General features: G+C 53.2%; 2 protein-coding genes across 2 annotated transcripts; both read left to right on the top strand.

Annotated features, from left to right (window-relative positions):
• The first annotated feature begins 368 nt into the window (after positions 1 to 368).
• yju2b (YJU2 splicing factor homolog B) lies at positions 369 to 5,893 on the top strand. The gene is made up of 9 exons (XM_042344743.1): positions 369 to 503; positions 1,582 to 1,635; positions 2,072 to 2,154; positions 2,569 to 2,624; positions 3,265 to 3,325; positions 3,685 to 3,827; positions 4,435 to 4,607; positions 4,975 to 5,113; positions 5,398 to 5,893. The coding sequence occupies exons 1-9, from the start codon at positions 501 to 503 to the stop codon at positions 5,817 to 5,819; spliced, it is 1,134 nt and encodes a 377-aa protein (XP_042200677.1). The 5' UTR covers positions 369 to 500; the 3' UTR covers positions 5,820 to 5,893.
• Positions 5,894 to 7,354: 1,461 nt separating this feature from the next.
• Positions 7,355 to 8,769, top strand: gtf2f1 (general transcription factor IIF, polypeptide 1; the record flags this gene model as incomplete). Its single annotated transcript, XM_042344631.1, has 4 exons — positions 7,355 to 7,484; positions 7,975 to 8,021; positions 8,317 to 8,389; positions 8,611 to 8,769. Coding segments are annotated over exons 1-4 (291 nt in total), but the record flags the coding sequence as incomplete, so codon positions are not given.
• Positions 8,770 to 8,773: the final 4 nt, after the last annotated feature.

The raw sequence follows: 8,773 nt of genomic DNA, 5'->3' as shown, positions 1-8,773 counted from the left end.
GCCCCGGGCCGCGCCCCTACCCGTTGCTGTGGCTGAGGCAGGGCGACACCTGGCGGTGAGGCTGCGGTCGGTGTCACGCGCACCCCCTGGTCACGTGATCCGGGCCCTGTCCGGCTTCACGCCCGGTCGCCGGGGCAGCGCGAGAGGGAGAGGCCCAGAGCCGGACAGCGAGGCCCCGGGGGAGGGACACCGAGAGGAGAGGCCCCGGGGGGAGGGGCACCGAGAGGAGAGGCCCCGGGGGGAGGGGCACCGAGAGGAGAGGCCCCGGGGGGAAGGGCACCGAGAGGAGAGGCCCCGGGGAGAGGGGCACCGAGAGGAGAGGCCCGGGCCCAGGCAGAGAGAGTGAGCGAGGCCGAGGCCGAGGCCTAGACCCGGAGGGAGAGGCCGAGGCCTGGGCCTGGGGTCGCGGCTCTATCCGCTTCTCTCTCTCTCTCTCTCTCGGTCTCTGCTTCTGTCTCTTGTTTTGTCCACAGAGCGTCTGAGAGTGAATTCATCTCAAGATGGTGAGTGACGGTCAGTGAGTGAGTAGCAGTGAGTGAGTGAGAGGGTCAGTGAGTGAGTGAGAGGGTCAGTGAGTGAGTAGCAGTGAGTGAGGGTCAGTGAGTGAGGGTCAGTGAGTGAGGGTCAGTGAGTGAGTGGCAGTGAGTGGCAGTGAGGGTCAGTGAGTGAGTGGCAGTGAGTGAGGGTCAGTGAGAGAGTGAGGGTCAGTGAGTGTGGGTCAGTGAGTGAGTAGCAATGAGTGAGGGTCAGTGAGTGAGTAGCAGTGAGTGACGGTCAGTGAGTGAGTGAGAGGGTCAGTGAGTGAGTAGCAGTGAGTGAGGGTCAGTGAGTGAGGGTTAGTGAGTGGCAGTGGAGTGAGGGTCAGTGAGAGAGTGAGGGTCAGTGAGAGAGTGAGGGTCAGTGAGAGAGTGAGGGTCAGTGAGAGAGTGAGGGTCAGTGAGTGAGGGTTAGTGAGAGAGTGAGGGTCAGTGAGAGAGTGAGGGTCAGTGAGAGAGTGAGGGTCAGTGAGAGAGTGAGGGTCAGTGAGTGTGAGGGTCAGTGAGTGTGATACAGCTCAGAGGCAGTCGCTGTCAGTCAGTCAGTTCTGGACTAACTTTCCAGATGATGATTTATATCATTGGTTGATTTGCTTATTGACTGATTGATTTCGGGGGAAATTATATCCTTCGCTTTTCTCACTGTGCGATTGTTCAAATCTGTCGGGAAATGCATCTTTTACTGCAGTTCACATTCTCTCCGCTCCAACCGCAACAGCTCCCAAGCCTCCAGCCTCTGGAACGCCATCCCGCAGTCCCTCCGCCTCATTCAAGACCCTCCTCTTCAACCGCGCCTTCGGTCACCCTCCTACCCCCTCCCCTCCCCGCCCTCCACCCCTCCTGATCCCAACCACCAGCTCAGGTGCGGATCCCTGACTGTCCAGCGCCTTGGGACGTCCTCCTGACGTGACAGGCGCTGCGTAAATGTCGTTTGTTGCTGGTGTTTGAGATTGATGGAAGTTGCGACAAGTCCAGGTGGTGTCTATAATCTGTCATGGGTCGATCTTCTTACTGATCATCTTCAGTTCTATTTCCTTGCCTCCAGGGTGAACGCAAAGGTGTGAATAAGTACTACCCGCCTGACTTCGACCCAGCTAAGGTAAGCCTTTCGAGTGTTTGAAACTGAGTCAGCGATGGGGATAGAACTGATACGTTCGCGAGGCTGAGGTTTCACTGAGGAGGGGCTCTGTCCGGTGCGTTGTGGAAATCTCCCAACATTTCAGTCGTGGTTTGAATCTACAGGTGTAGCTCAGTGGTTAGAGCGCTCACTTTGCAAATGAGGGGACCTGGGTTTGATTCCCGGGCAGATAAAAACCTTAGGCAAGTTTCCTTACTCCACGCACACCTCTGCCTGCCTCATTTCGCCCACAAAATACACAGTCACTCTTTACAGTGTATCCCGTGAAGCGCTTTGAGACGTCTCGAAGACGTGATAAGGCGCTGTGTCAAATGCGAGGATTATTATTAATATTATTAAGCGCTTTTTTGCCATGTTTTCCTCTGAACTGACTTGTTTTGTTTCTCCTGTACAATAGCATGTCTCTCTCAACAAGTATCGAAACAGCCACCCTCTGCGGGAGCGAGCCCGTAAACTGTCCCAAGGAATCCTTATCATTCGGTGAGTCGTCCTGTTCACTCCTCCTCTGGCTCCATCAAACTCCAGATCAACGCGCTTCCCCACTTCTTCTACGCCTTCAGTCATTAAAGCCCTTTGAGACGTCTCGAAGACGTGATAAGGCGCTATGTCAAATGCAAGGATTATTATTATTATTTCCCGCCGTGATCTGGTTCCCACACGCTGTAAAAACGCTTCGAGACATCGTCATACGTGAGGGTCACTCTATAATCGCAGGCAGCTGTTGTGACTTGTGTGACTCCACAACGACAAACACCGGTGTGTTTCATTAGAATTGTTCACCTGTTTAAGGGCTCTTAAACAAGCGCTCCGGGATGCTATCCCGCCTGAAGGCCGCCATTATAAATGGAGGTCGTTGTTTATCTTCCAGTAACGGTTGCTTTGTGTTTCTTTAAGGTTTGAGATGCCATACAACATCTGGTGTGATGGATGTGGGAAGCACATTGGAATGGGTAAGATACTAACAGATGGATAATCTATAGGAGGCTGGTTGGTAGGGAGGCAGATAGAGGAAGAGGCAGAGAGAGAGAGATGACTGAGATGTAATTGGGAAACCAGTCAGGGTGATGTACTGCTGTCAGCCTCTGCTTTGAGACCAGTTGCTGTGGCTGATGATCCACGCGATGAATTTGCCTTCAGGCAAAGCTGTGAGTTTCACTCAAAAAGGCCAGAGGATGGAGGTGGAAATTTGAAGTGCAGCAGTGGTGGGGGAGCGTACTGCTGGTGATCCGATGTGTGCAGGGAGTTTCAGTCTGCCTGTGATCGATCAGCGTGATGCTCTATAGCACCAATGGGGTTATAACATACCAGGAGCAGCTGGACAGTGACTTCAGGATGAGCAGGAAATGTAGCTCAGTGTTTAGAGCACTCTCCTCGCAAGCGAGAGACCTGCGTTTGATTCCCGGCAGGGAGAAACGTTGGGCAAGTTTCCTTACTCCACATACACTCCTCTTGTTTACCCAGCGGTAAGTAGGAACCCTGTTGTTAGTCGATTGGGGGATCGCTTTTCCGAGGGTAATAATAATACCGTGATGAGGCATTGTATCAAATGCAGGGATTATTATTATTATTATTCTCCTTCTCTGGCTCCAGGTGTCCGTTACAATGCAGAGAAGAAGAAAGTTGGGAACTACTACACCACTCCCATCTACAGGTACAGTCCTCCTGCTTTACTGAGTGAGCGTTCACCTTCACACAGAGCCAGCCAGTGCCCAACCCACAGCCACTCCCTGTGCCCTGCTGACAGTGGCTGTCTGGCAACAACAACAACGTGCATGTACATAGCACCCCTCACGCAAGGTAGCCTCCCAGAGCGCCTACACCCTGTTTTGCCCACAAAACACACAGTCACTACACTTTACAGCGTATTCTGTGAAGCGCTTTGAGACGTCTCGAAGACGTGATAAAACGCTGTATCAAATGAAAGTATTATTATAGGGTGGGGGGGGGAAGGGGTAGAGGACAGGAACTCACTCTCTCGCTGTGTTGCTGAGCCTCTGCTCCCTGTTGCAGGTTTCGGATGAAGTGCCACCTGTGCGTGAACTACATTGAGATGCAGACGGACCCGGCAAACTGTGACTACGTGATTGTGAGCGGAGCTCGGAGGAAGGAGGAACGGTGGGACATGAAGGACAATGAGCAGATCCTGACCACTGGTGAGTGACCGTTTGTTAGGTCAGGGCATCAAGGGGCGAGGGGGCAATTGGACTTGAGGTACAGATCAGCCATGATTTTATAGAATAATAATAGGGTTCCGTGACTTACTGATTGACTTACTTACTTACTGCTACGTAACGAATGGCGGAACAGGCTCGAGGTCCTGAATGGCCTCCTCCTGTGTCTGTGTAACCGCTCAGTTAATACTCAGTTGGGGGAGAGGAAGCAGTGTGTGGCATAGATTCTGATCAATGGCCTTTATCTTGACTTCAATAAGCACTCTCAAGAAACAGACGTGCTCTAAGGGGAACCTGTGACCCTTCACAGTCATATGATCCCCTGTGGATTATTATAATAATTGTGATAATAATTTGGTCACTCAGTCCACAGCTGTTTGTGGGACACTGCTGTCGTGTTTCACTCACAAAACCCAAAGTCACTACACTTTACAGTCTATTCTGTGAAGTGCTTTGAGACGTCTCGAAGACGTGATAAGGTGCTGTATCAAATGCAAGGATTATTATTATTACTATTTTGCTGATGTTTGCGATGGCTCTTTATCCTGCTTGCCCCTCCCCCCCCCCACCACCACGTTGCCCCTCACAGAGCACGAGGAGAAGCAGAAGCTGGAGACGGACCCGATGTACAAACTGGAACATGGTGTCCAGGATCAGCAGAAGCTGAGAACGGCCATTCCCACCCTGGCCAACATCCAGGAGATGCAGAGCCCGTGGAAGGACGACTTTGCCATCAACAGCCTCCTGCGCAGGAAATTCCGGGTCAGGTTGCATCGCAGACCCTCCGGGTGGGGGGAGTGGGGGGAGCGGTGGCGGATGGGGCAAGGGGGTGTGGGGGGAGGGTACAGCTCAGCCGAGCGTGTGGAAACCCCAAATCCTGCATCAAGTGTGCGGGGTGGGGGGGAGAGAGGGAGCAGAACAGGATCAAACATAATATTTGCCCTTGAGTGAGCAATCAGGGTCGAGCGATGTCTCCGGAAGGGTGTTTGCCTCTGTGTGTATGTCTGTCTGTGTGGCGTATGTCTGTGTGTGTGTGTGTGTGTGTGTGGAGTGGGGGAGAGCTGAGAATGTTCTGAAAGTTGTTGCTGAGCTCAGGGCTAACGTCTCTCTCTCTCTCTCCTGTTATTAGGATGAGAAGAAAGAGCTGAAGGAGGCGGAGGAGCGGGACTCGGAGTTGAGGAGCCGAACGTGTTTCAGTTTCCCTCTGGTCCCCGAGAGCGAGCAGGACAGACAACTGGCCACACTGCTCAAACTGCGCAGCCTGGACTGTGAGTGTGAGAGAGTGAGTTTGAGTGTGACTATGTGTACAAGTGTGCCTAAGTGTATGAATGTGCCTGTGTGTGTGTGTGTGTGTGTGTGTATACCTGTATGTGTGTGTGTGCCTGTGTGTGTGAGTGTGCATGTGTGTGTGTGCATGTGTGCTTGTGGTTGAGAGTGTGTGTGTGGCTGACTGATAATCCCTCAGTTTGTGTTAGCTTTAAACTGCGGTATGAGATAGTGATAGAGGACAGGCCCTGAATCACCCGGTCGCTGCCTGTTCTTTGGCCCACAGCGTACGAGGACAAGCAGAGAATGAAACGGCAGGAGATCACTGCAAGACCCTGGTTGCCCCCAGCGGCCAGCCCTGGGGGCGACCGGGCCGGAGAGACGCTAAAGAAACTCGGGCTCAGCAAAGCCACGCCGGGGAAAGTCTCTCACGGGCTCGCCCTCACCGGGAGGCTGCCTTGCCAGCTGCAAATCGTCCGACGAAAAGCAGAGGAGTGTTTGGCGATTCAGGATCGTGCGGGTGGAAATCCAGACTCCGGATTAGAGACAGAGACAGGGCAAGGAAAGGAGGGAATCTGTTACAATGAGCAACCGGTGGACAACACAAGCAGGGACGGTTCAAACACAGCGGGCGCGGATCAAGACACAAGCGTCTGTTCTCTCGTGGCCGACTACACTGACTCTGACTCTGACACAGACCCCTCTTGACCCTCAGGCACCGACACTGTATTTATTCCGAAACCTGTACAATAAATATTCCATCCACCTCCACACGTACCTCACCCTGGAGTGAAAGAGTCCTGCAGCTCAGTGGTTAGAGCTCTCCATTCCCAGGAGGGCGAAACGCTGGGCAAGTTTCCTAACTCCACTCACACGCCTCTGTTTACCAGCAGTAAGTAGGAACCCGGTTGCCGGTTATTAGTCGTTTGGTGAATCGCTTTTCCGGGCGCAATAATACCTTAAAAAAAAAAATTGGTCACTCAATCCAGGACTGTTTGTGGGGACGCTGCTGTGGGCAATTGACTGTCGCGTTTCGCCCCACAAATATACAGTCAATTCACTTTACAGCGTATCCTGTGAAGCCCTTTGAGACGTCTCGAAGACGTGCGAGGATTATTATTATTAAGGATTGCTGAAGTAACGCATCTGACACCATTGTGGCCACGAGGTGGCGAACACAGTCGTGTAGTGGTCAAGAGACTTGGTGCCTGAAGCAGACGCCTCCATCGTGGGGGGGGGGGGGGGGGGGGGGAGGGAGTGGGGAGAAATGTGGGGATAAACAATGAGACCCAAGTGCAAATGTGGAAATAAAAAGCTTACAGACAAAATCTCACAATACAGGGAAATTTACTCAATGCTGAAGTCTTCTCGGACATTTGAATTTAATGCAGATTACAGTTAATCACAGTACAACGTGGGGGGAGTTTTAACTCCCATTTTGAACCTGACCTGGGAGTGTGGACGCACAGGGCAGAGGGGGGCTTTACTGTGTCTCTAACCCTGAACCCACCGCCCCACTGACACAAACACTTCCACGTTGGGTTCCAAGCGGTGACACCGCGTTGACTAAAGGCAACAAGAAGATCGGTTACGCGGCGCCTTTCACGTCGGGAGGACGTCCCGAGGCTGTGGGCGGGTGGGGGGGGGGGGGGGGTGGCACTCATTGGGTTATTTGCCAAGTTGCCCAAACCAGACAGTGTCACAGAGAGGAAAGGAGTGAGAGAGGACAGGAGGGGAAGCTCTAATAAACTTGTTCTGTAAATAACAACAACAATAGTAATAATAATAATAATTATTATTAATAATAATTAATAATAATTATAATTATTATTATTATTCTATCCTCTATCTCTGCAATGGGTCGTTATTTGCACAGATGAGCATAAAAGTCGCCTTTCCTTCCAATCTGTTATCGTGTCATTGCTGTCGGTGAAGAGCTCAGAGGCTCCACCGCTCTCAGGAGGAGATGTTTCGAGGTGAGAGTTGTGGGGGAACCGCAGTGATCGGGAACGTTTCTGCGCCGTGACTGGTTTCCGGGGGGGAACGCTCCGGGGCGGCGGACCGACTTCCGGTGTCAGAGCGACTTCCGGTCGGTCCCGGGATCCTTTGTCGCCTCGTTTACCGGTAACAAAAAAACCATTCAAAGTGACACCAAAACCCCGACTCTGACCCCAAACCCTGACCCTAAACCCTGACCCCAAACCCCGACTCTCACCCCAAACCCGACCTTAAACCCCGACCCCAAACCCTGACCCTAAACCCCGACCCCAAACCCCGACTCTGACCCCAAACCCAAATACTTATCTTTCTTTCCAAAGACCGATTCAATTGGAACTTGAACATTGAACAGATCCCTCAAATATGGCGACACTGGTGAGTCAATCCATTGGGTGTAGATGGTGGGGGTGTGGGGGGGGGTGTAGGGGGGGTGTGGGGGGGGGTGTAGATGGTGTGGGGGGTGGGGGGTGTAGATGGTGTGGGGGGGGGTGTAGATGGTGGGGGGTGTGGGGGGGGGGTGTGGGGGGGTATAGGGTATAAGGACCGGGTTTGTAAACCTCCCACCGGGAGACTCTCATTGTGCATCGCTCTATCCCTGTGATTCCGGTGAAGTAGTAATAACAGTCTCTGCATTTGACATAGTGCCCTTATATCTTTGAGACGTCTCAAAGCGCTTCACGGGATAGACTGTAAAGTGCATTGGCTGCACATTCTGTGGGCGAAACACGGCAGCCGATCGCGCACCGCAGCGTTCCCCGCAAACAGTCGGGGATTGAGTGGCTTTGACCGGCGGGAAGATAGCAGGATGTTTTCGTTGCGAGTTGGTCTCTTTGTTAAGACTGACTTTGCTCCCTCTGTGTTCCAGGGTTCCAGCAGTCAGGCCGTCACAGAGTACACAGTCCGCGTTCCCAAGTAAGAACCTCTCTGTGTTGAGGGAATATTTGGGACAACGTATTCAACAGCGCAGGGCCCTTCGTGCGGGACGGGGTCTCGAAGCGCTTAAACAGTGGCGGAGCCCGACACCGAGCCGGGGGAGGTGAAGGAAGGACTTCGAGCATGACCTGAAAATGGGGAGAGAGGGCGGGGGGGGGGGCCAAGGCAAAAGGATTCAGGGAGAGACAGCTTCGGGGACGGGTGGGAGTGACGCGGGGAGAGGGTGACAGTGATATGGGGTTATATTAACTCGTTGCCTTTTTCTTTTCCCAAGAAACAACGTCAAGAAATACAACATCATGGCGTTCAACGCAGCAGATAAAGTGAACTTCAACACGTGGACGCAGGTGGGGAGGGGAGGAGGGGGTTGGGAGGGGTGAGGGGAGGAGGGACCTGGGAGCACAGGCGTTAGAGCTGGGAGGAGTTGGAGGGAGCTGGGAGGGGAGGAGGAAGGGGCTGGGAGTGTAGGGGGCGCTGGGAGGGGAGGAGGGACCTTAGGGGGTAGGGAAGGAGGGTGCTGACATGGGAGTGTCAGGTACCTGTTGGCTGACTTCCGCTTTCCTCGCAGGCCAAGATGGAGAGAGATTTGAGCAACAAGAAGATTTACCAGGAGGAGGAGCTGCCGGAGTTTGGGGCTGGCAGTGAATTCGGGAAGAAGTCACGTGAGGAATCGAGGAAGAAAAAGTTTGGTATCGTCACACGGGAGTTCAAACCGGAGGATCAGCCCTGGC

This window comes from Callorhinchus milii, unplaced genomic scaffold, assembly GCF_018977255.1.
Source record: "Callorhinchus milii isolate IMCB2004 unplaced genomic scaffold, IMCB_Cmil_1.0 Scaffold29, whole genome shotgun sequence".
Taxonomy (NCBI): domain Eukaryota; kingdom Metazoa; phylum Chordata; class Chondrichthyes; order Chimaeriformes; family Callorhinchidae; genus Callorhinchus; species Callorhinchus milii.
The sequence above is the reverse complement of the archived record's forward strand: the minus strand, read 5'-3'. Positions and strand labels throughout refer to the sequence as shown.

Excerpts from the sequence above, each read along its gene's own strand:
- yju2b (XM_042344743.1), top strand. Across the intron at positions 2,625-3,264 it reads TGGGAAGCACATTGGAATGG|GTGTCCGTTACAATGCAGAG; the intron begins GTAAGATACTAA and ends CTCTGGCTCCAG. Across the intron at positions 3,828-4,434 it reads TGAGCAGATCCTGACCACTG|AGCACGAGGAGAAGCAGAAG; the intron begins GTGAGTGACCGT and ends TGCCCCTCACAG.